Raw genomic sequence first — 27,209 nt, forward strand, 5'->3', positions numbered from 1 at the left:
GCTCTCCACCTGCAGAGCGGCAGCTGCCGGCCGCTAGCACCCCCTGCCCTCTCCGTCACCTCCCGGCTCCAGCGGCGTAGGCAGCACTATAAACACGCTGCTTCGTGGCAGAGGAAATCGGCAGTAGAAGGCCGCGAAGCAGCGTGTTTAAAGTGCTGCCTATGCAGCTGGAGCCCTGAGGTTTGTCGGCGGTGGGAGGGTCAGGAGCAGGCCGGATCTACAACGGCAGTAAAAAAAGGGGGAAGGGCTGAACGGAGCACAGAAGAGAAGGTAAGAGAAGGGAAAGGGGGGGTGGGGGAAAATGCTGCTACTGCTTCTGCACAGGAAAGGAGGGGGATAGGAGGGAAATGCTGTTGTTGCTGCATAGGGAAGTGGGATGGAAATGCTGCTGCACAGGGAACTGAGGAAAAATGACAGAAAGAAAGAAAGACACAGGGGCAGGGAGAGGGACAGAAAGATAGACAGAGAAAGGGGGCCAGAGAGAGAGTCAGCGGGAGAGGGAAAGGGGGCTGCTTTGGGGAGAGGGGTGTGCTGGGGGGAGACAGAAGGGGCCATGGAGAGATAGGGAAAGGGGGCTGCTTTGGGGGGAGGTGTGCTGGGGACAGACAGCTTTGCTCTGGAGGGGGAAGACAGAAGAGGGCCATGGAGAGACATTTGGGGGGGAGGTGTGTGCTGAAGACAGACAGACATATATTCTAGCACCCGTTAATGTAACGGCCTTAAAGACTAGTTTAAATTATAATGTGCCGTGAAAAACATTTGCTCCATTTAGTGTGCCAGAGCTGAAAAAAATTTGAGAGACACTGGTTTAGAATGTCCATTGGTTATGGCATCCATATAGAAATCAATGGAACTGAGTGTCCCCATATTACGAGACTCCAGGAACATACACGTAACAGATAAGCCAAGTTTCATCTTTGTTAGACTCGTTCATGCCAAAAGATGGGTAGAGTTTCTTTTGCTTATGTCTTATGTAAACAGTGGGAAGTCCTGGATTTCCGGCAATGGTAGGGCTACCAGACGTCCGGATCTACCCGGACATGCCCTCTTTTTAGAGGGCATGTCTGGGTGTCAAAACCCAGCACTTTGTCTGGGTTTTGAAAAGCAAATTGTGTTGGGAGGGTCATGCGCGGATGCAACGCGATGATGTCATGAGCACGCACGTGTGCATGTGATATCATCGCGTCGCATCTGCGCATGCGTGGATGCCCTTCTGTGGAGGGCATGGCTAGGGGTGAGGCTGGGTCATGGCTTGGGCATAATAGGGCAGGGATGAGTGGAACTAGGGAGGCGGGTCTATGAGTCCGGATTTTGCATACGTAAAATCTGGTAACCCTAGGCAATGGGCGTTAGTGTGCGGCTTGGATTTCGCCCCCCACCCTCTGTGTTTTTTGACAAATGTTTGCAGAAAATCCAACTATAAGATGGGGGGGGGGTTTTCCACACATGGTGGCAGTGACCTGCCTGGGTTAAATGGAATCAGGTCTAGAGCAGGAAGAGGAGACATTCAATCTTCCAGTGTCAAAGCATCAATCCCACTCCTGACCAGACCCATTGCTTAAGACATGTGAACTGTGCAAAGATATTCAACCAAGCCTGGGACTGCTAGACTATCCCTTTCTTTGCAATGTCAAGGTGAGCTCTTGGTCTAAGTTTTATTCCAGATTAATTTTACAGAGTCTGATTGAGGTTTTCCAGGAATTTTCAGGGGCTGCGGCATGGGATAGATCATTATGATGAGGAAATAAAGGCATATATTCTTCCTGAAAGGGAAAGGGGGATCATCCCCTGTCAGCCTTCCAAGTTGGTATGAAATCGAACCATAATTTAGAAGTAATTAACTTTGGAGCTATCCACCAGCTTCTTTGGTGCATTAATTGCAAGGCCTCACTTCAGATGTAGCTGTATAAAAAATGAAATCAACCCTGCACAGTCTGAAACACTTCTTATTAACAAAAATGTTTGAGCTTGTCTGTTTCAGTAGTGGAAGGAGGAGGGTAACATAGAACATAGAAACATAGAAATAGAAGGCAGATAAGGGCCACGGCCCATCCAGTCTGCCCACCTAATGACTTTGCAAGTTATGGGCCCTTTTACATAGGGTTATCATATTTAAGGATGGGAAAACACGAACACATGGCCCCGTCCCAATTTTGTAGGCAGTAAGGACTCGCTTGCTAATCCTGTGCTAATCACTTAGAACATGGCAACGCTGATGCAGTAAGTGGGCAACACAGACATGTCCACATGGGTAGCATGTGTCCCCTCACATTTTCCCCCATTCCTCTTACACTCTACTCACAAACCTTGGAGTACAGGGCAGGAGAGGAAGAAAGGTTGCTAGCACGGGGGAAGGGAAGAGGTGAAAGGAACTTCAGGAAGGAAAGCTGGTGGGACAGGGAAGAGGTGAGAGGAAGGAAAGTGGGTGGCACAGGGGGAGGGGAGGGGGAGGGGAAGGAAAGTTGGTAGCACAGGGGAAGGGAAGAGGTGTGGCGCAGTAGTTGGAATACAGCCTCAGCACCCTGGGGTTGTGGGTTCAAATCTAGCACTGCTCCTTGTGACCCTAGGCAAGTTACTCAGTCCTCCATAGCCCCAAGTACGTTAGAAAGATTGTGAGCCTACCGGGACAGATAGGGAAAATGCTTGAGTACCTGATTATAAAACCACTTAGATAACCTTATAGGCAGTATATAAATACCTAATAAACTTATAATTTGAAGGAAAACTGGTGGCACAGGGAGAGGGGACGGTGAGAGGAAGGAAAGTTGATGGAGGGAGACATGCATAGTGAGGGGAAAGGATGAAATTGCAAATAATGGAGGGCAGGAAGGGAGGGATGGTGCATGGAGGGGGATAGAGAGATTTGACACAGGGCACAAGGCAGGGAGAGAGATGGTAGACAGTGGGAAAGCAAAAGAAATGTTAGATATGGCAGTGGAAGGAAGGTACAGAGACGAAAGTAGAATGGTGAGCACGGAGAAAGAAGAAAACATCAAATCGGCAGGAGAGCCGTAACTGTAATAGAAGTGAATGGGAGAACCAGGCTTCTGCTGTCAGCAGCACATGTGGAGGATCACTCATTCAGGGTAAGTATTACTGCATTTTTGGGTTCCTCTCCAGTGTCCCTTTAATGAAAGTTTATTCTTAGATACATACACCTTCTATATTAGTGGTTGCAAATTTGGGACCTGTTCGGCCTTTTTTTTTTTTTGCTCATCAGCTAGCGTTAGTGTTTGTGCGGCCCCAGACAAATTTTTTTCTTCCAATGCGGCCCAGGGAAGCCAAAAGGTTGGACACCCCTGGTTTGTGTGCATGCAGAATTCCCCAGGATTTTATCTCACTTTGTTCCTTATTAATATGGATTTTGTGCAGCTTCTCTTTGTCCCTTCATCCACACTCAGTTCTACTACTCCTACTATTTATTATTTCAATAGTGCTACCAGACGCACTCAGCGCTCTACATTAAACACGCAAGAGACAGTCCCTGCTCAAAAGAGCTTACAATCTATGACAGACACATTGGACAAAAATGGTGAATCCTGACAATTTTGCTCCTGTTCTCAGGAGTCTCTACTGGAGCACCCTGGGGTGTGTTTCTAGATCTATCACACAAAGGCCTGGAGAGAGTTTTTCAGAGCTCCAGCTGCTCTCTCTTTCTCATTGTCTATAAAAAAAAATGACCGAATCCTAATGTCAATATCTAAAAATAATTTAATGTCCACAACAAATATAAAACATTAGACACAAGAAAATTATCCATTCCCCTAAGATTCTGAGGTCCAGAGTCCAGAGTCCAGCACTAGAACAGTCTCTGCTTCTCTCATGGCACTCCTGAGCTTGTCTCCTGTCCTTGTCACAGAGGATCTCTCAGCCCCCACTGCATTCTCCATCTGTTTTCTGTCTTGTCACAGCACTGCACTCTCCCTTTTGTCTCCTTTTCCTGTCACAGGGCATCTCTCAGCCCTTCTGCACTCTTCCTCTGTCTCCTGTCCCCATTACACAGTGTCTTTGGGTCACACTGCTCTCTGTATCCCTAGTCCATGCTGCAGAGTACCTCTTAGTTCCACTGAGCCCTCCCTGTCTTATGTCCACTGGATTTACAGACTGCCACCCTAGTCAACTTACATTTAAAAAAAAAAAAAAAAAAGTACTATCCATCACAGTAAAGTTGCAGCATTGAGTGTGAGGTGAAAAATTAATCTTGGGGATTCCTGCAGGGACTTCAGTATACAGGAGACCCACAGGATATCTGAGCAAACTTCAGCATTCCTTTTACATAAAGACCCTCTACCACTTCACTGAATGGATTGCATTTCCACAGGAAATTCTTGCTGTAATGGTCATGAAGCACTGACTAACCGTGGGTGTGAGAAGCAGGAGACTGCGGGTAATTAACGTGAAAGAAACGCTCTTTCAAACAGAGACCCCCTCAGGTTTGTGATAAAGATACAGGAATGCTACAATGCATACAGGGTCTTCCTCGGAAGTACAATCATTGTTCCTAGAAACACTGTGAATGCATCCTCATTAGAGAGCACCCAGGTACCTTCTGACTGAACCTAGGCTGGATGGAAAGTACAGGGCTTGTCTCAAGAATCATTCCTTGTTCAACTTTCAGCCCAGAGGCCAGAGCAGGAATCTGTTGTCAGAATCTTGCAGGTTCTGTGTTCAGGTCCCATACCCTGCAGCGTGATGGCTGTATCTGCAGCAACAGAGGAGTGACAGCAGCCGTCCCCGGATGACATCGGTGCAGAGGACGAACAGAATACAGTTGGCACCTCCTTGAAATGTGTTCCCAACTCCCTGCAGAGATAAGGATGGGTTAATGATTCCCGTGCCTGGAGAGTGACAAAGTACGGACCTTACTACTTCAGAGATGACAGAGAAAGAAGGACAACACAGAAGTGGGAATTTTAGGTCAAGACCATTAAAATAGAAGTTTCATGTAACACACCCTGTGAATTAAGGACATTACTGTGCTGGATTTGAGAACCTCTTCTTGGAACTATCCTTCAAGCACCCGTGTGGGGGGTGCTGAAGAAGTGCAAAGTCCTCTAGGCTGGAAGGGGGGGGGGAAGGGAGACATTTGTGATCACAGCTGAGCTCTAATGTAATTAAATGTTGAAAAAAATATACCTAAGGCAACTGAGTGTAGAACACTAAAAATGGCATATGACGCATTTAAATATCCTAAAGGAAGAGAAAAGACCTCAAAGACCCCCCCGGAGTCCAATCAATGGAAAGACATCAGTTTGGGGTTTGGAGCACTATCACTGGTCAAAACCTCCTTTTTAGATAATAATTATTTTTATAGAAATTTTTTTTTCCAAATTTTGTTAATTTATAATTTTTAAATAATGTATAATTGAATGAATGCAAATCCAGGGCAACTATTGTAACAAACGGCTGTGCAACCTTTCATTAGCTGGTAATGGCACTGAGCATTTTGTAGCACTTCCCCTGAAGAAGCCTGATAGTATGAGACGGTCCTGGCCTCCTTTGGGTGCTTGCTTATTTCTGCTTTTGTATCTTATCAGATCCAGCTATGCTTACGGTTTAACTGTGTTCTGGTTGCTTGCTCTCTGCCTCTACATCAATGGTGGGAGAAATTTTAAACTATATTTATTGAAACACATTCATTAAATTATACATTATTTAAAAATTATAAATTAACAAAAATTCTATAAAAATAATTATTATCTAAAAAGGAGGTTTTGACCAGTGATAGTACTCCAAACTAGAGGTTTCCATGGGAACGGGGATCGCAGGGGTCCTGCGGGAATCCCCCCTAATCCACGGGACTCCCATGGGGACCCCCTTCTGGTCCACGGGACTCCCACGGGGACCCCCCTCTGGCCAACGGGACTCCCACGGGGATGGAAGGCTTTGGAAGCAGGGTTCATCCATATAATATAATGGACATGTCAGTCTTAGTAAAAGAGGGGGTTTATAAGTTAATTACCTGAACAGAAAACATAAAAAGGGTTCTACCAAAGAGATTCCACAAGAAAAACAGCAGCGCAAACACAAAGAAACTGGAATTGATGATCCTGTTGGAAGTAACTGCTGCTTTTTATGGGGATGGGTGGGGACGGAGAGGATCCTGGCGGGGACGGGTGGGGATGGGTGGGATTTCTGTCCCCGCGCAACTCTCTACTCCAAACCCCAAACTGGTGTCTTTCCATTGATTGGACTCTGGGGGTTCTTTGAGGTCTTTTTTCCTCCTATTGGATATTTACATGCGTCATATGCCATTTTCAGATTGTAACAATTTTTATTAAGCACAACGGAAACAAAGATAAAAGACAAGAAATACAACAGAAAGCACAAGGGTGCACCAAAAGCCATACATCAAGTATACCCCAATCCCCATAACTCCTCCACCATCCCCCAACCCACGTCCCCACTCTCTCCCCTCCACCCACAGACAATAACCAGAATAAACAAAATGGAAAAAAAAGTCTGCCAAAGGAATCCAACTCAAAATAGAACACAGCATCGAAGGAGTTACCAACAGTAAACCAGTAAAGAAAAAAAAAAAAAAACCAAGCCACCCAACCCATCTAAGTAAGGAAGTCTGGGCTTTTGAGGTTGATAACCTCTATTACATCTCAAGAGATTCTAAGGGAATGGCAGATGAAGGTGAAATGGATAAAATGGTGTCACCTGATAGTTTGAATGTATCACAGTTTCTAGAATCATCCAAAGACATAATAGATAAGCGAGCAACTCTTCTCGTGACCTTTAAGACAGAGCTGGAAAAACAAGCTATTTTAAAATTATATTTTTTGAAAAAAACAAGAGCTGTTTTGTGGCCAACGGGTGATAATTTTTCCGGATGTCTCTAGACAAATTCAGTTTAAAAGGAAGCAGTTCCTCCAGCTAAAGCCTAAGGTTTTGGCAGTTGGAGCTGCTTTCTTTTTGAAATTTCCATGCAAATGCCTTATATCAGGGGTCTCACAGTCCCTCCTTGAGGGCCGCAATCCAGTCGGGTTTTCAGGATTTCCCCAATGAATATGCATGAGATCTATGTGCATGCACTGCTTTCAATGCATATTCATTGGGGAAATCCTGAAAACCCGACTGGATTGCGGCCCCTCAAGGAGGGACTTTGAGATCCCTGCCTTATATCGTATGGAAGTGATAAATATGTGTTTTATGATCCAGTCCAGTTAGAAGATTTCATTAAAGAGAAACCTTTGCTGAAAGTTTAATTTCTAGTACTGATTTTCATTTTTGGAGGATGATGTATAAATACATAAATGCCATTTGCCTGTCCTTTGATGGTAGATAGATTTGCTTTTTCTTTTTGTAAAATACTGGCGACCACGATAATGTGGACTAGGACATGGTTGATTAATTGCCTTATATATGTTTTAATGTACTCTATATGGAGTTTTTTTTGTGGTCATTCATGAATATTTGTTATTAATGTGTTGTAACGAATAATCAATAAAGAAAGTTAAAAAAAAAATAAAATAAGTAAGGAGGTCTGAACAAGAGCCAAGCAAAAGCAGAACCGTCAGGGCCCTGGACTCTGATGAGCCCCAAAGGATCAGAAAATGGACCTCCCAAAGAAAAAAGGAGAACAAAAAGGGAAAAAAAAAGAAAGCGGAAAGAAGCCGGGAAGAGGCCACCCCAAGGTCGCGAATCCCTCACCACTCAATCTAAATCAAATAGGCAAAGTATTAAGAATCAAACTGCGGGTTCGAGGAGACAGAGAATAAATATAAAACTTTGATTGACACTCAGAATGACGCACCCGACCCCTCTCCGGCAACATCAGAGCATGCAAACGGTTACGCCAAGCCCAATAGGAAGGAGCCCGATCCGGCGTCATATGCCATTTTTAGTGTTCTACACTCAATTGCCACAGCTGAGCTTTGCCATATCAAGACCCGAGGACCAATGTCATAACCAGTGGCGTAGTAAGGGGAGTGCAAGGGGGAGGGGGCGGTCTACCCCAAGTGCGGTCTTCCTGGGGGGGTGGTTGGAAAGGAGGAGAAGGGGTGCCGACAGCATAACTTACTCCCCCTTTTATGAAGCCACGTTAGTGGGTGGGGGGGGTGTTAATCGCTGGCCGCGGCAGTAAAGATTTTGACACTCGTAAGAATTCTATGAGCATCGAAGCTTTTACCACCATGGCCAGCGATAAAAAACGCTAATGCGGCTTCATAAAAGGGGGAGTTAATTTTTTAACTAGCCTAATTGGTGCTGTTAATGACCAATAATGAGCTCGTAATTGGCAAAAATTTAAATGAATTGGGTGCTAGGCACGTACCGCTTTCGGGTAGGCACCTAGTCCAAGGTGCCTATCAGAAAGTGGGCATGGTTATGGACAGATCTTGGGCATATTTTGTGGCTAGGTGCCTAAATAGGACTTAAGCACTGGGAGGTACCTAATTTAGGCACCAGTATTTAGGCCATGAAAACTCTGGCATATATAAAGGGTGGCTATGATTTTGATGCCTACTGGCAACTAAGTTGAATTTAGATGCCACAGAAACATAGAAACGTGATGGCAGATGAAGGCCAAATAGCCCATCTAGTCTGCCCATCCGCAGTAACCATTATCTCCTCCTCTACCTATTGGCTAAGGCTCTTAACATTTGCATCTCCTCTTCCTATAGGCTAAGGCTTTTTACACCTGCATTGTGATGTCATAGAACTTTATGGTTATAGAAACAGAGAGACACTTTTAATATGGAGAAAAATCTATAAAATATCCTGTGATAATATGTTTGGACAATACCTTCTATAATCACAGTTACTCTTTATAAGTGTAATAATATGTTGTTATATATTGTGGAAATCTCAGACCCAAAAACCCGTGAATGGTGATGTCACCATAATAAGGTTCAATTGGGGGACCATCAAGTTTATCAAGTTTATCAAGTTTATTAACACAATTTGATTAATCGCCTATTATAATCACTAAGCGATGTACATAGCAAAAAATATATCAAGTGAAAAGGGGTTGACATTTTAACAAAAGAACATTTAACTTGAACAAACATACAGTTGGGAAGGAAAAGATAAAAGTTACAATTTTTGTTTGGGGTAGAATAAGGAAATAACAATAGGTAAGGGGAGTAGTAACCTCAGCAATATTAAATTTATTATACTTTAAACATTAAAAGCATCTCTGAATAAATAAGATTTTAAAAGTTTTTTAAATATTAAAATATCTTTTTCGTTACGAATGTATTGGGGAAGGGCGTTCCACCATAGGGGACCTGTCACCGAAAAAATGTCGGCCCTTCTTGTACCGATGATTTTTAGGGAAGGTACTGAAAGAAGATTCTGGTTGGAAGAGCGAAGTGAGCGTTGTGTATTATAAGGTATCAAGAGTCTGGAAATGAATTGAGGTTCGCCGCATGCTAGAGTTTTAAAGATGAGTATAATTATTTTAAATGTGATTCTATGGCTAATAGGTAACCAATGAGAGTCTATTAACAACGGAGAAACATGATCATATTTCTTTGCATTGTATATTAATTTTATTGCAGTATTTTGAATCAATTGTAATCTCCTTTTTTCTTTTAATGATATGTTGAGTAAGAGAGAATTGCAGTAATCGAGTTTCGATATTACTAATGAATGAATTAGTATTGTGATAGATTTAGGGGTCAGAAATTTGGATATTGATCTAATACGGCGTAATTTATAAAAGCAGTTTTTAACCGTAAGAGAAATATGATCGTGATAAGTGAATTTCTCATCAATTAGTACACCAAGAATCTTAACTGATGGAACTAAATTAAGTGTGATGTTATTAAGAATGAATGGGATTGACAAAGTTATATCGTTCCTCCAAGTAAATAATAGATTTTCACCGTCCCCACAACCATCCAAGTAAAAATGATGTGAGAAACAGAATAAACAAAACAAATTAAACAAAACTTATCTGGTATGTATGGGACATTTCTCAAATTAGCATACCATGAGCCACACGGAACATTTTCAAGCTGTGTTCTGGGACTGACTGTGATTCTGCTGGAGTGATTTATTGCATCACGTGCCCTTGTCACAAATTGTATATTGGTCAAACATCCCGCAGAATCAAAGTCAGAATAACGGAACACATCAGCAGCATTCGTAACCAACGAATGTCAGCTCCTCTTACAAGTCATTGGGTGGAACAATCTCATTCTTTTCATGATTTGAAATATACAGTGTTAATACAAATTAAAAACTATGATGGTGATATTTCCAAAATTTTGATCAGAAAAGAACAAAGGTTTATCTTTGAATGGCGTACCTTAACACCTAGTGGTTTGAATCATGAGATAGAATGGTTATCTCTTTAACCTCCATTCACTCTAATTCATTGATCTGTATTGTATTAAATGGTTGGAACTTTTGGTATTTCCCTCTTGGTGACATCATTTCCGTTTTTGAGACGTGACGTCTGCCTCATTTTAATCCAATTTCAATCCTATTTAAGGCCTGTGCGGTTTCAGATTTACTCAGTCCAGCTTTCTGTTCTTTCCGTACTGGGGAGCCGTTACTAACATGAGATTCGTGAGTAATATCAGATTTATTTTGATTTTGAAGGAATTTGCATTTACGATTAGGCTAACACAGAATCCCGTATATAATATTAGTAAGGATTTTTATACAAAAATTTTTTCTGATACATTTAGGTTGTCTTTCCTGTTTTTCCAGTATACTTGTTCTTACACAGTCCTTCCCTGAAGAAGGAAGTCATTCGAAACTCGAGTCGGAGGGACAAGCATATAGTATGAAGGAATTGCAACGATTGTTTTTAACATGTCACAAGCACTAGAATTATTCAATCACCGATGAGGCTCAATATTGATATCATACCATCTTATTCACAGATAAGTTTTGTTTAATTTGTTTTGTTTATTCTGTTTCTCACATAATTTTTACTTGGATGGTTGTGGGGACGGTGAAAATCTATGATGGTCCCCCAATTGAACCTCATTATGGTGACATCACCATTCACGGGTTTTTGGGTCTGAGATTTCCACAATATATAACAACATATTATTACACTTATAAAGAGTAACTGTGATTATAGAAGGTATAGAAACAGAGAAACATGATGACAGATAAAGGCCAAATGACCCATCCAGTCTGTCCATCCACAGCATACACTATCTCCTCCTCTTTCTATTGGCTAAGGCTCTTAACATTTGCATCTCCTCTTCTTATAGGCTAAGGCTCTTTACATCTGCATTGTGATGTCATAGAACTTTATGGTTATAGAAACATGACAGCAGATAAAGGCCAAATGGCCATCCAGGCTGCCCATATACTTATAGAACTGGTGCTCAACGCTCAGTCTCGATGCACCTAACTTGAGGCGCCCAGTTATAGAATTGCTTCCATAGGCAGTGGTGTAGTTAGGGGAGGGGGGAGCGGTCCACCCCGAGCACTATCTTGCTCTGGGCACTGGCACCCCACCTCCTCTCCACCCCTCCCCCCCACCATGCCCCTGCCCCTTCCCCCCTACCTTTTTAACTTTGGCAAGAGCAGCCACCAACTGGCTGTCCGTGCCAGCTTCGGTGCTCTCCCTGTCACTTCCGGGACCCGCTCCCTAGGAAGTGATGTCAGAGACAGCGTCGAAGCCAGTGTGGGCATTAAGTTGGTGGCTGCTCGCGCTGAAGACATTGAAGGGAATAGATGTAGTAGATAAAGAGAGATTGTTCACCCTCTCCATGGTAGAGAGAACGAGAGGGCACTCTCTAAAGTTGAAAGGGGATAGAGTCCGTACAAATGTAAGGAAATTCTTCTTCACCCAGAGAGTGGTGGAGAACTGGAACGCATTTCTGGCTGTTATAGGGGGAAACACCCTTCAGGGATTCAAGACAATGTTGGATAAGTTCCTACTGGAACAGAACGTACGCAGGCAAGGCTAGACTCAAATAGGGCACTGCTGGGCACGATGGACCACTGGTCTGACCCAGCAGTGGCAATTTTTATGTTCATATGTACGGGGAAGGGGTGCGTGCACGAAGCAGGGTGAAGCAGGTGAGGGGCATGCTCACCCTTGCTACACTACTGCCCATAGGCATTGCTAGGGGTAGAGAATGGGCAGGGTAGGGGTGGGAACAGAACTTCTGAAATACTGTATATTTTATAAATATATATATATATATATATATATATATATTTATATATATATTTATATATATGCACAAATTCATAGCATCACATACGTGCCAACATAGGTCTGCCTCAGAACAAATGTGATGTTGTGTGATGTAATGGAGAGGCACGTGCTGCCTTTGTACACAGTGGTATAGTAAGGGGGGGGGTCGTTCCGCTCTGGGTGCCGGCCCCTCTCCTCCCCCTGCCACGCATGTGCGCCTCCTTTCCCACCATACCTCTAGTCGTTCACCGCCGCGAGGAACAACTTCGACGCGCTCCTCGTGACCGCATTGGCATCCGCTGACATCACATCCGAGGGCTGCGCATAGGAAATGACATCAGAGGGAGCACGCTGACGTTGTTGCTCGCACAGTGAACAACTAGAGGTATGGGGGAAGGGGGCGCGGCAGGGGGGGTTGGGAAAGGAGCGGGGCGACAGAGACGAGGGCGGGGAGGGGCGCCTTTTGCTCTCTCTACGCCGCTGTTTGTACAGTAAGTGCCTTCTCTGCCCTCCATGGGGTGCACATGAGCGCAAGTGCATGGGGTTATGATTGCAGGCGACCATACGTATATGGGCGTGAATACATGTGAATGTGCAATTTTGTGACCGCTTGCAAGTGTGCGTGAGGTCAAAAGTGTCTCCGTCACGTTATTTCTAACACATCTGCCTGTGGCACGCTGCAGATTCTGGACTTGGGAGCAAGGAACACTTTCTGTGGTCCCGGGCTCGGTTGACACTTACATGAAGGATGACGAGTACAGGATTGTGCACTGCAGGAGAGTCACAGAGCGTCAGGAAGAACCTCACGGTGCTCCAGATTCGGAGTAAGATGAAGATGAGAGGAATAATTAGTAGCTTCTTATCTGCAATGGAAACGCGTGGCTGGTAGACAGATCCCGACGCAAGGATGGGTCGATATTCCGACAACGCAGCATGCTGTAAAAAAATGAACATGGAGTGAGGATTAGGAGAGGAGGGAACACTGCCTCTAAATGATTGAACTACAACCCCCCTCCCCTCCCCTTTTAGCTACAGGAGAACCTCCAGAAGCAGTACTGTATTACCCTATTCCAGTTCCTAGGCTTGCAGGTACTAGAAAAGCACAGTTACTTACCTTAACAGGTGTTATCCAGGGACAGCAGGCATATATTCTCACATGTGGGTGACGTCATCTACGGAGCCCCGATGCGGAAGCATTTTCAAGCAAACTTGATTGAAGATTTAAGTTTGCTCTGCTGCTCCACGCATGCGTGCCTTCCTGCTCCACTAGGGGGCGCATCCCCTCGTGGTCTCCAGTTCACTTAATTAGCAAAGAAGCCAACCTCGGGGAGATGGGCGGGTTGTGAGAATATATGCCTGCTGTCCCTGGATAACACCTGTTACGGTAAGTAACTGTGCTTTATCCCAGGACAAGCAGGCATGATATTCTCACATGTGGGTGACCTCCAAGCTAACTGAAAAGGGATGGAGGGAAGTTGGCAATTTAAGCAAATAGATTTCGCAATACCGATTGGCCGAACCGGCCATCGCTTCTGGACAGTGAGTCCAGACAGTAGTGGGAGGTGAAAGTATGAACCGAAGACCACGTGGCAGCCTTGCAGATTTCCTCAATAGGTGTGGACCTGAGGAACGCTACGGAGGCTGCCATTGCTCGGACCTTGTGTCCCGTTACTCGACCATGCAGCGCGAGACCAGCCTGAGCGTAGCAAAAGGTGATGCAATCAGCCAACCAGTTGGACAAGGTGCGCTTGGAAACTGGGTGGCCTAACCGGTTTGGGTCGAAGGACAAAAACAATTGTGGGACTTTCCGGTGTGATTGAGTGCGTTGGAGGTAAAAGGCTAACGCTCTCTTACAGTCAAGAGTGTGAAGCGCCACCTCTCCGGGGTGAGAGTGGGGCTTGGGAAAAAAACACGGGCAAGACGATGGACTGATTGAGGTGAAAATCAGACACTACTTTAGGCAAGAACTTTGGATGTGTGCGGAGTACCATCTTGTCATGGTGGAATACAGTGAAGGGTGGGTCCGCCACCAGAGCCTGTAGCTCACTAACTCGCCGAGCGGAAGTGAGTGCGAGCAGGAAAATCACCTTCCAAGTGAGGAATTTAGGATGGCATTTGTCTAGGGGGCTCAAATGGAGGTTTCATTAGTTGAGCCAGAACCACGTTAAGGTCCCAAACCACCGGAGGGGGTTTGAGAGGAGGGTGGACCCTTCATGAAGCGAGAGACTAAGGGGTGGAGCGAGAGGGCTTTTCCTTCCAGGGGCTGATGAAAGGCCGCAATCGCACTGAGGTGTACTCGAATGGAGTTGGTCTTTAGGCAGGAGTGAGATAGTTGAAGTAAATAGTCAAGGACCAGAGGGACGGGGACCGATACCGGGTTCTGGCTGTGAGAGGAGCACCAGGCTGAGAATCTGGTCCACTTTTGGGAATAGGAGGTTCTCGTCGAGGTCTTTCTAGAGGCCTCCAATATCTCCTTGACTGATTGAGACACGGGGAGAGAAGTCAGGGGGAAAGAAACCAAGCATTCAGATGAAGAGATTGAAGATTGGGATGTAACAGCGAACCCTGACTCTGTGATAGTAGAGAGGGAAACCGAGGCAGAGGCAGTGGATCTCTGACACTGAGTTGAAGTAGAAGGGAAAACCAAGGCTGGCATGGCCAGCGAGGAGCAATCAGGATCAGGGTGGCTTTCACCGTTTTCAGGTGGACCAGCGTCCGCAGGACCAGAGGAAACGGCGGAAACGCGTACAGAAACCTTCCCTCCCAGTCGAGGAGGAAGGCATCGGCCTTGAGTCGGTCCGGGGAGTGTATCCGGGAGCAGAAGAGGGGCAGTTTGTGATTGTGGGGGGATGCGAACAGATCTATTTGAGGCGTCCCCCACTTCTCGAACACCTGTCGTAGGGTCTGAGAGTGCAGTGACCACTCGTGTGGCTGGAGGAGGCGGCTGAGTCTGTCCGCCAGACAGTTTTGTTCTCCTTGTATGTACACCGCTCGAAGGAAGGTGTTGTTGGAGATTGCCCATTTCCAGAGGCGCATGGCTTCCCGGCAGAGGGACCAAGACCCTGTCCCCCCTTGTTTGTTTACGTAGTACATTGCTACCTGGTTGTCGGTTCGGATGAGGACCACCCGGTCGTGAAGCAGATGTTGAAAAGCTACAGCTGCGAGATAGATGGCCCGGAGCTCTAGCACGTTGATGTGACAGCGGCGGTCTTCTGCTGACCACATCCCCTGAGTGCGGAGGCCGTCCAGGTGGGCTCCCCAAGCGTACTCCGACGAGTCCGTGGTGAGTACCTTGCTGTGAGGAGGGGCGAGGAAAAGCAAACCTTTGGAAAGATTTGAAGAGTCGGCCCACCAGAGGAGCGATCGTTGCAAGGAAGGAGTCAATGTCACGGGACGATCGATCGGGTCCTGGTCCTGACGCCATTGAGAGGCCAGGGTCCATTGAGGGATTCTCAGATGGAGGCGGGCAAAGGGTGTGACATGGACGGTTGAGGCCATGTGGCCCAGGAGAGTCATCATCTGTCGAGCTGATACCGAGGTCGGCAGTGAGATCCTTCGGCTCAGACTTACTAACGCCTCTAGACGCGGAGGGGGGAGGAAGGAACGGAGGCGAACCGTGTCCAGCGTGGCCCCGATGAATTGTAGGGACTGTGAGGGGCGTAGTTGGGATTTTGGGAAGTTTATCTCGAACCCCAGACTCTGTAGGTAGATAATAGTCTGTTGGGTTGCTGAGATAACCCCTTCCCTGGACGGGGCTTTGATCAGCCAGTCGTCCAGGTAGGGGAATACCTGAAGACCTTGGGAGCGTAAGGTAGCTGCGACCACCACGAGGCACTTGGTGAAGACTCGAGGTGATGATGCTAAGCCGAAGGGGAGGACTCGGTATTGCAGGTGCAGGTCTCCCACCTGAAAACGCAAGAACTTGCGGTGAGCGGGGTGCACTGGAACATGTGTGTACGCCTCCTTCAGATCGAGGGAGCAGAGCCAGTCGCCCTCGTCGATCAGGGGGTAGAGGGTCGGTAGGGAAAGCATCCGAAATTTTTCCCGTACCAGAAATTTATTGAGGCGTCTCAAGTCTAGTATTGGGCGAAGGTCTCCCGTTTTTTTCGGTACCAGGAAGTAACGGAGTAGAAGCCCTTCCCCCGTTGGCCGGGGGGAACCTCCTCCACTGCTCTCAGGAGAAGCAGATCTCGAGCTTCAGAGAGGAGTAGGGGTAGCTGCGTCCGGTTGGGAGGGCAATTCCTTGGGGGGTTGTCTGGAGGAATGGCCCGAAAGTTGAGAGAGTATCCTGATGAGATCACGCCAAGGACCCATGCGTCCGACGTGATTTGTTCCCAGCGAGGGTAAAAGACTTTGAGGCGTCCCCCGATGGGAAGAAGGCCTGGGACTATGGCGGAGGGGGCCCGCCCCCTTCCGCGTATCCCGTCAAAAGGACGGGGCCGGTTGGGTAGTCGCAGGCGGTTGGGACTTGGGCAGAGCCCGATGGTGGTCTTGCGGACGCCTGGGCGGAGGCCGCGAGAAGGCAGGAGTGGATTTTTGTGGGTAGCGGCGCGGAGGGGCCCTGAACGGCCTGGACGCGGGCGGTTTAGGCTTTTGCCGCACGAGGGAGGCAAACGAGCGTTCGTGTTCGGAGAGGCGTTTTGTAGCTGCCTCGATAGTGTCATCGAACAGTTCTTTACCCACGCAGGGGAGGTTAGCCAACCGGTCCTGTAAGTTGGGGTCCTTGTCGACCAGGCTAGTCGGCGCATGGCGATAGCAAAGGCTGCCTCTCTGGAGGAGAGTTCGAAGCCATCGTAGGCCGCGTGGAATAGATGGAGGCGTAGGTTGGAGAGGGACTCTGAAAGCAGGCTAAACGCTCCTTGGCGGGAGGCCGGTAAGTCAGTCTCAAAGGCTCTCAGTAGTCCAATGAGGTGTTTGAGGTAGGATGTGAAGGTGAAAGTGTAGCTTTGCACCCTAGAGGCCATCATCACATTTTGATATAGTCTCCTGCCGAACTTGTCTAGGGTTCGGCCTTCTCGGCCTGGGGGGACCGCCGCTGACACCCTGGAGGGGTGAGCTTTTTTCAAGGAGGCTTCTACCAACAGCGACTGGTGGGAGAGCTGCGGTTGTTCAAATTCCGGGAAGGGTACTGTACGGTACTTGGCCTCCATTTTGGAGGGTACTGCTGTGACCATATAGGGGGTCTCCAGGTTCCTGAAGAAAGCCTGTTGGAGTACCGGGTTAGGCGGTAAGCGAAGGGACTCTTTGGGCAGTGATGGCATATCCAGCTCCGCTAGGTACTCCTTAGAGTATCTGGAGTCGGACTGGAGGTCTAAGTCCAAAGCGTGGCCCATGTCCTGGACAAAGCGAGAGAAGGATGGGCGGGATGTTCCCGAGGCCCCCTGCGGGGTCGGTGAACGAGACCTCCGTCGGGTGGAGAAGGATGGGGAGGCTTCCCTCGAGTATCGAGGCTCCTGCTCTGATCCACGCTCCGAGACCGGGGAAGCACTGTGAAAGTGTTCTGGGGTCGTGGATCTCCGACGTCTCGAGGAGCCCCTCGGAGACGATGCCGGGGTTCGGGGTACCGATCGATGTCGAATCAGTGACCTCGACCCGGACTCCCTCGGTGAAAACCCGGAACCTCGGATCGCAGCCCCGGTCCGAGGGGGAGTTCGGAGGATGCACGGGTTGGAGAGTGATAGCTCCGCCACCCTCAGCGGTCCCGTACGAGGTGTAGGTGAACGGCCTCGTAGAGTGGGGGAACCCCGGGCCTTCTTGGAGGTACGGCGGTTCGAAGTTTCTGTCGTTTTAGCACGACATTTTGCCCCGCGGCGGTCTGTGGAGGGAGAACGCCTCGGGTGTCTCGGCGAGGAGTCCGAGGAGGATGGAATGCGGCGAAGCTTGCGCGCTTTTCCCCGAGGTGGCTCGACGCGAGGCTCAGGCTGGTCTGGCACATGCGGGGTCGAGGTCGAGGCCGGTTGTAGATGGGCCATTGCAGCGGACAGCTCCGATGAGATCATCGCTCGGAGTAGGTCCTGGAAAACGGGCACGGACAGCATCGAGGGCATGTCCACTGCCTCGGTGCACTCCACCGGGGGCGACCTCGTATCAGAGTATTCCCGTGTGGTGGAGGCACGGCCCGAAGGCTTGGAGGGCTTCGCCGGCGCTGTAAGCATGGGACTTCCGCCATGCGTCGCCGGTGTCCCCAAGGCTGGCTTCTTCGCTGTTGCGAAACCTGAAGAGGGAAGAGGGGACTTACCCGGAGCCGAGGCTTTCTGTTGTCTCGAGGACTTTGGATTCGAGTCTCGAGGCGATGCCGAGGTATTTGGGGCCGAGGTCAAGGCCGGGGCCGAGGCCGGGGCCAACCTCGAGGCCGAGGTAGAGGGTTGGTCGGCGGCGAAGAGATCCGTCATGCGGGCTTTTCTTCGGCGGAGGGCCCGGTTCTGGAAAGTAGCACACTGGGGGCAGGAGTCGGTTGGATGAGCGGCCCCCAGGCAGAGGATGCACCGGCGATGCGGGTCTGTGATGGAAAGAAGCCGCTCGCACCGGGTGCACTTTTTAAAGCCGGTCAAAGGCCGGGACATAGAATCGAAATTGGCCACGGCTCGAGTAGCCACGCGGCCACGGGGACCCGGAAGCCTCCGGGTCGGTCAAAAGCGAAGCAGGAACAAGTTGAAACAAGAAAAAATTCGCGCACAGCGACTTAATCGAGAAAAATAAGAAAAAATCGCGGTGCTAGAAGGCAGTTGGGACAGAGCCTGAAAAAACACGACTTCTAGGCTCAGCGGAAAATTTTGAACTGGAGACCACGAGGGGATGCGCCCCCTAGTGGAGCAGGAAGGCACGCATGCGTGGAGCAGCAGAGCAAACTTAAATCTTCAATCAAGTTTGCTTGAAAATGCTTCCGCATCGGGGCTCCGTAGATGACGTCACCCACATGTGAGAATATCATGCCTGCTTGTCCTGGGATAATAGGGTTATACTTCTCTCCCTTTTAGCTCTGGCCATTAGAAGCAATCACAATGCGTGTCCATGTGCTTCTGTGCTCAACCCCTTTCTGCACTGTGCACTCAGTAACACGCACATATATATCAAGGAAACCATGTGCTTCTGCTCTTCATAGCATTCTGCCTCAATGATTTACTTATAAGAACACAAGAATCTCACGGTGGCCAATCCAGATCCCCTAGTACCTGGCCAAAACTTAAGGAGTAGCAACATTCCATGCTACCGATCCAGAGCAAGCAGAGGCATCCCCCATGTCTTAATAACAGACCATGGACTTTTCCTCCAGGAATTTGTCCAAACCTTTCTTAAAACCAGCTACGCTATCCGCTTTTAACACAACCTCTGGCAACTATTCTTCGAGTGAAAAAATATTTCCTCCTATTGGTTTTAAAAAGTATTTCCCTGTAACTTCATCAAGTGTCCCCTAGTCTTTGTAACTTTTGACGGAGTGAAAAATCGATCCACTTGTACCCTTTCTACTCCACTCAGAATTTTGTAGACTTCAATCATATTTCCCCTCAGCCGTCTCTTTTCCAAGCTGAAGAGCCCTAAGTTTTTTAGTCTTTCATCATACGAGAGGAGGTCCATCCCCTTTATCATCTTGGTCGCTCTTTGAATCTTTTCTAGTGCCGCTATATCTTTCTTGAGATAAGGAGACCAGAATTGAACGTAATACCCCAGGTGAGGTTGCACCATGGAGCGATACAGAGGCTTTATAATATATTTAGTCTTGTTAACTATCCCTTTTTAAATAATTCCTAGCATCTTGTTTGTTTTTTTGCCAGCCGCCACCACACATTGAGCAGATGGTTTCATCGTATTGTCTACAATGACACCAGATCCTTTTCTTGGGCGCTAACCCTCAAACTGGACCCTAGCATCTGTTAACTGTGATTCAGGTTATTGTTCCCAATTTGCATTATTTTGCATTTGTCCACATCAAATTTCATCTGCCACTTGAACATCCAGTCTTCCAATTTCCTAAGTCTTCCTGCAATGTTTCACCATCCACATGCATTTTAACAACTTTGAACAGTTTAGTGTCATCTGCAAATTTAATCACCTCACTCGTCGTTCCAATTTCATGCCCTCTATAACCTGACATGCTAGGTGTCCACCTAGCCTGCCTAATGTTTAAGCCATGAGCCTTTGGTTCATCCTATTTGAGAATTTTTCCTCTCTATGTTGTAATCTCACCATGCCCATACCATCTCAGTTGGCTCACTGCAGTAACCATAATAATAATATTTTTTTTTATATACCTCCTGACCAAAAATGGTTCTAGGCAGTTTACAACAAATAAGCCCAAGTCATACAATGGAAAGTACAATTTAAAAGGAAAAAACAATTCAAAACAAAATACAATAAATAAGAATTGGTCCTACAGTAGAAAATATGATTTATGTATAACAATTTTTATTGAAAGAATCAAATAATCAGTACAATAGGATAATACAAAAATACATTCAATACAATAAGAATCACAATAATATTTCATACAAATTTAAATCATTCTTTCAAATTTAATTTCCATATGAATTAATTCCATCTTATCTACACCCCCCCTTAATTCCATCCCTACCCACTATCTTCCCCTAAATGAAATCCCTCACTCTGGATGAAAATTGATAAAAATTAAAATAAAAAACTGGAATGTAATTAGTAAACCTAATTTTCATAATAAATCATTGATAACCATACTTCGTATTTTTGGTGAAAGATTCTGAATATAAGGATCCCAAACCTCCATAAAAAGATGAGTTTTTTTTAGGCGAACCTCGAACCTCCCAACTCTCAAATAAAAATAAGCGATGTAATTTGATTCCTCCAATGCCAAAAACTTGGAGATTCTTTCTGCAACCAAAATTGCAAAATACATTTATGCCCAATCATACAGGCTTTCTGAAATAAAAGACATTTTAGTTGGCCAAAAACCCCACAAGCTGATGCTTTACTAAAAATGATTCCCCTAGGACAGGGGTCTGCAACCTTTAAGACATAAAGAGCCACTTGGACCCGTTTTCAAAAAGAAAAAAAAACTTGGAGCCGCAAAACCATTATAAAACAAATCTAACACTGCATATATTGTTTCTTATCTTAATGCTATATACAGGATCACTAAATTGAAAATAAAATCATTTTTCCTACCTTTGCTATTTGGTGATTTCATGAGTCTCTGGTTGCACTTTCTTCTTCTGACTGTGCATCCAATCTTTCTTCCTTTCTTTCAGCCTCCTGTATGTTTCCTCTCCTCCAGACCTCATTCTCTCCCCCAACTTTTTCTTTCTGTCTCCCTGTTCCCCCTTCTTTCTGTCTCCGTGCCGTCCCCCAAGCCACTCGGTTTGCTGCCACCGCAATCGGGGAACAGCCCCCAAGCCACCGCCGTCCCAAGCTTTCCCTGCAGAAGTGTTGCGCTGACCAGCATTCCGCTCCCTGACGTCAATTCTGACGTAGGAGAGGAAGTTCCGGGCCAACAAGGCATTTCTCCTCATTCCATCCAGCCTGAGCCCCATCTCTCCTTGATCCAGCATTTCCCTTCTGTGTCTGTCAGAATTACCATTCCACCTATTTTCCAGCATCACCCTTCTTTGTGTCCATCTCACCTATATCCCTATCTCACCACTTTTTCAGAATCTTCATTTGTCTCTGTCCTTATCTTTACGCCATGTTCACCATTTGCCCTTTCAATGTCATTATCTCCCCCCACACACTTTTTCAGCATTACTTCTATGTCTCTATTTCACCTCCTCTTCATGTCCCCTCTGTATCTCTATCCTTATTCAGTAGGTCCTGCTTACCCTTTCTCTTCTTTGTGTCACTATCTCCATTTTCAGCTTTCCCCCCTTTTCCTTTGTTACTGCACCCTGTAGCTAGAATCTTTCCACCCTCCCTCCACTCCGGCCCAGCCCAGTATGAAAGATTTCCTTTTGTTTCCCTCCCCTCTCTCTTTCTCTCTCTCTTCTGCTCCCTCACCCACGAGTCCTGCATCTGGCCCTCTCCCTTCTACCTGCACCTGGCAACACCCCCCTGCTCCGCGGCTCTCTTCAGCAACTTGTCAGCAGCGGTGATCAAGACAAGCTACCGACATTGAGGCCTTCCCTCTACGAGTCCCGCCTTTGTGGAAAAAGGAAGTTGAAACAAGCGGGACTCGCAGAGGGTAGGCCCCGACGTCAGAAGCTTGTGCTGAGTTGCCGAAGAGAGCCGCGGAGCAGGGGATGTGGCCGGAAGCAGGTAGAAGGGAGAGGGAGATAGGAAGGCTGTAGATCTCCGGAGCATGACACCGACCCCGGCCAGGATGACTTCTTTTTCAGGCACCTTACAAGTCCAGCGTCGCGGGGGAAATAGCCATGCTGAGCAGTGAGCTCAGCACTACACAGATGAAAGCCTTGCTTGCTGATTGGTCCGGCGGGGCGGGGCCGCCGGACCAATCAGCAAGCAAGGCTTTCATCTGTGTATGTGCTGAGCTCACTGCTCAGCATGGCTATTTCCCGCCGCGACGCCGGACTTAAGCTGCATGCCTGCGTGACACACTACCGGAGCCGCAGCAAAGGTGGAAAAGAGCCGCATGCGGCTCTGGAGCCGCAGGTTGCCGACCCCCGCCCTAGGACAACCCACTATCGAATTACCCCATAAAGAACCCAAAAATAATAGGATGGCAGACCAAAATGAGTTGATCAAAGGACACAACCAAAAAGCATGAGATAATGTGCCAGGATCTTTATTACATTTAATACAAATTGTGGTATCTATTAAATTCGCATGAAAAGCTTGAATTTGGGAAAAATAAGCCCTATGTAAAGTTCTATAAGTACATTCTCTCCAAACATACCCTTTTATAATCTTTGGTTGAGTAAAATCAAGAAGAGAAATCTGAATTTCCAACTCCTCATTCCAATTTTGTAGAATTTTATCATATGTATGGGTAGGTAATATATTCCACCACCACTTGTGTAATAAAGAAACTGAATAGGCACATCATCACATTGATTAAAAAAAGAAATAATTCTGTCATGAACTCCACCAGAAAAATTCAATCTCTTCAATTTATTAATATAATTTGAAAATATGATTTAAAAGAAAAATGCAATTTAAAAGAACGGTTCTAAGCGAATTACAACAAATAAGAACCGACCATACAGTAAAAATACAATTTAAAAGAAGATACATTGCAAGACAGAAGCATAGAATTATTAAACGAAACAACCAGTTAGGATACTAATTTTTCAAACAGTTGGGTCTTCAATAGTTTTCTAAAATCAAGATAACAAGAGGATCCTAGCATAATTTTACCAAACCAATCATTCAATTTGGCAGCTTGAAAAGGGAGAGTTCTCTCCAGAAATCTTTTGTAACAACATAATTTAGTGGAAGAGAATGTGGCCTGGCTCCCTTCAAAACCTTACAACCTTGGGAAAGACCTTCTCACTTGTCTTCTGATCTTACCCTTCTGCAATTTTAGATGTCTTTGAACTTCCTGTCGAAATATCTGACTCTTTCTCTCATGTCTCCCTTTCCAACAACAATCCTTAAAGTACTTCATACATAAATAATAAGACTTTTTGTGGCATATGGAGGACAGACTGGATCAATTAGAATTGTTTGCACATGGGTCACAGTGTGCCAGCTTCTGAATGAAGCATTTTAGAAAGCTACTGGCTTAGGGTGATGAAGGAATCTCTGCAAAGTCGGTCAGTGACCTCCTAGTCCTCTATTCTGATGACTAGCTCATGGAACTGAAATTTTGCCATCTATTGGGACGTCATGGCAGACCTGTAACTTGCTGATGAGGAGTCTGGGTGTCTTAGATGGATGGCCTTACAAACAAGTGGGTAACCTGTAATTTTGCTGATTTGTGGCTTTTTGGGTGTCGTGCAGGGCTGCCCAAGTCCGGTCCTCGAGATCTACTGGCAGGCCAGGTTTTCAGGATATCCACAATGAATATGCATGAGAAAGATTTGCCTGCACTGCTTTCATGGTATGCAAATCTCTCTCATGCATATTCATTGTGGATATCCTGAAAACTTGGCCTGCCAGGAGATCTCGAGGACCGGACTTGGGCAGCCCTGGTGTAGTGCATTAAGACACCAATATTTACCTATGAACAACTGTGATTGGACAACTATTCCCCATGGCCAACTGGGCCAACCATCTTAGGCATGAAAAATAGGTTAGCCCATTTGTCCAAAAGAGCATCCAGACAGAGGTTTCCCGCACAGGTGTCGAAGTCGGTCCTCGAGGGCCGCAATCCAGTCGGGTTTTCAGGATTTCCCCACTGAATAGGCATTGAAAGCAGTGCGTGCACATAGATCTCATGCAGATTCATTGGGGAAATCCTGAAAACCCGACTGGATTGCGGCCCTCGAGGACCGACTTCGACACCCATAGACCATTCAGTTTTTTTACTGTTACATTGTTGGTGTGGGTTCAAGATTTGATGGAGCCAGATGATTTGGCCACTCTAGTTCACACCTATGTGACCATAGGAATTGATTATTGTTAATCAATCACTGATCCTGCAGCTAGTGCAGAATGCCACAGCCCAGTTGATTTGAGCAAAAATAGGAATGATCGCTGTGGGCTGTGCATTAGCTACCAGTATGCTATCTAATAGAGAATGCCACAGGGACAAATTTTTCCCCATCGCTGTCCCTGTCCCAGCCCCATTCCTGTAAGCTCACTCTTAACGGGAAGGGGTAAAACGCGGACCTGACGGACCTCGCGGATCTAAACCCGTACGGCCTTAAAAATCTGAGGTCCGTGTCCGTGGCGCTTGTAGTTTCTGTCGCTGACAGACCTCGAAGAGATTTTAGCGCTGACGGATCCTAACACTTTTCCCTCCCTATGCTGAGACGGATCCGTCAGCGCTAAAATCTCTTTGAGGTCTGTCAGAGCCAGAGACTCGTGCTGGAGTTTGGAGACTTCTTTTCCATAACGCACGTCCAAAACCTATGTCCCCGCTCTCTTGGCTTCTGCTCTGCCGCTCCAGCACGAGTCTCTGGCTCTGACAGACCTGGAAGAGATTTTTAGCGCTGACGGATCCTAACACTTTTCCCTCCCTATGCTGAGACGCATCAGTCAGTGCTAAAATCTCATCAAGATCTGTCAGCGACAGAAACTACAAGCGCCACGGACACGGACCAACACGGACCTCAGATTTTTAAGGCCGTACGGGTTTAGATCCGTGAGGTCCGTCAGATCCGCATTTTACCCCTTCCCCTCTTAACCGCACAAACCTCGAACACTGATTTTAAAGTGCTTGAGGCTTGTGCAGATGAGGATAGAGCATGCAGGAAAAGAACTCACCGGGACAGGACGGAAAAATGAGTTCCCGTGTCATTCTCTACTATCAAATTCAATTTGAAACTTTGTGCCTGGTTTTTCAGAGTTTACATATGTATCATAACATCATTATAAAGGCTCATAAATCGTAGCTCATGTATATTGTAACACCATTGCTGAAGCTCATTATCATAACACTGCTATAGAAACTAATGTAAACCGCTCTGAATTGACTACCCAGTCTTTAGTAGCGGTATCGAAGCTTTCAATAAATATAAACATTACTTAAAAGGAAATTGCTGCAGTATTGTATCAGTACCAGAGCATTCATTTTAACCTAAACCAATACATTGTCATTTCCTGGCCCAGCCTTTCATACCCTTGAAGACCCTATGGCCTTCTCAACAGGCGATTTTTTGCAGATTCCGCGCTCTGTCGAGTGCTTTTATGGGCCCCAGTCTGTGGAATTCTAGACCACTGGACTTTCAGCTGGAAAATAATTTCTTGACCTCTTGGAAAAGGGCTAAAGCTTGACCCCGATCTATAACCTTAGCTTATTAGTGGATGATTAGCTTTGTGGATTGGTTGTATATTTTTGAATTATTATTTTTGTACCCTGCTGTGGCCCTACCCTGCTCATAGGTACAATTATCATTATTCCAGTGCATCTATGAGCAGGGTAGAACCAAAACTCTTTTCAACCCCATGCTTCAAATTTCTTTGATGAGGCGTCTTATCAAATGATGCAAATAAATAAATAAACCTCACACAAAGAGAGGGATTAAAAGTGGACTTTGTATATATTTCTCTGGTCAGAGGTTCGGTCAACGCTTTGGTCCACGTGTTTAGTGACAGTGTATGTCAATAACAAGATTCAAACATAAATAAACCTTACATACCGCCTGGCTGATGTGCTTCTTGATCAGGAGATAAAAGATGGGCAGAATGATATATGCAAGCATTTCCCAAACTTTTCCCGTGAGCAGCATCCAGAGGAGTCGGTCCTTGGCTGTTATACTGACCCAACACCAGCCCACAGAGACGTACGAGGCATCATAGCCGATCTTCTGCAAGGCCACAGCCGTGATGGTGATCACCAATGGAATACCCCAGCTGAGTGAGAAAGGAATAAAACAATCAGTGAGTGGGAGTGTGTGGTGCAGGGATTAGAGCTACAGCCTCAGCACCCTGAGGCTGTGGGTTCCAATCCCTCGCTGCTCCTTGTGACCCTGGGCAAGTCACTTAATCCCCTCATTGGCCCAGGTACACTTGATAGAGTTTGAGCCCACCAGGACAGATAGGGAAATATGATAAGTACCTGAATGTAAACCACTTAGGATATGTGGTATTTAAATAATTAAATAAATAAATAAGCCTCCCAGTGCAGTACAAAATCACTGCAGATGCCACGAACAATGGCAGCTAGAAAGCTCTCCCAGTGCTAGCACAGCAATCAGCCACAGTAGCTCCATACAGAACTGCCTCCGAGGCCAGAGAAAGAGCAGGGGTACCCACCACTACCCCAGAATGAAATGTGCATTAGGTGATAATGGGGACAAGTTTAAAGCCTCAGTCCTACAACAGCTGTGAGACACAGAAAGTAACAGAGTCAGGCCCAGATGAGGAAGTTTGAACTCCATGAGTCAGGGCTGCTACAAGGGTATTTGATACCCTAGGAAACATTCTGCTTTACTCCTCTCCAGTGGCGGAGTAAGGGAGGGACCCTCCTCTTTGCCTCACCTCTTCCCACTCCTCCCCTCGCCACACGTGTGCCCCCCTTCCATTCCCTGTACCTCTAGCTGTCAGCGGGAGAGGCAAAACA

The 27,209-nt window shown here is 46.6% G+C and overlaps 1 protein-coding gene across 1 annotated transcript in view; it reads right to left on the reverse strand.

The window, feature by feature from the left end:
• Window positions 1-3,691: 3,691 nt before the first annotated feature.
• GPR157 (G protein-coupled receptor 157) overlaps window positions 3,692-27,209 on the reverse strand; it is a 32,416-nt gene continuing 8,898 nt past the window's right edge. The window contains exons 2-4 of the mRNA XM_033922980.1: window positions 26,287-26,500; window positions 12,863-13,057; window positions 3,692-4,803 (exon numbers count right to left, since the gene is read on the reverse strand). Coding sequence (XP_033778871.1) covers window positions 4,669-4,803; window positions 12,863-13,057; window positions 26,287-26,500 — 544 coding nt within the window. The 3' untranslated portion in view covers window positions 3,692-4,668. The remainder of the gene's footprint in view (window positions 4,804-12,862; window positions 13,058-26,286; window positions 26,501-27,209) is intronic.

The sequence above is a fragment of the Geotrypetes seraphini genome, chromosome 15, assembly GCF_902459505.1.
Source record: "Geotrypetes seraphini chromosome 15, aGeoSer1.1, whole genome shotgun sequence".
Classification (NCBI taxonomy): Eukaryota; Metazoa; Chordata; class Amphibia; order Gymnophiona; family Dermophiidae; genus Geotrypetes; species Geotrypetes seraphini.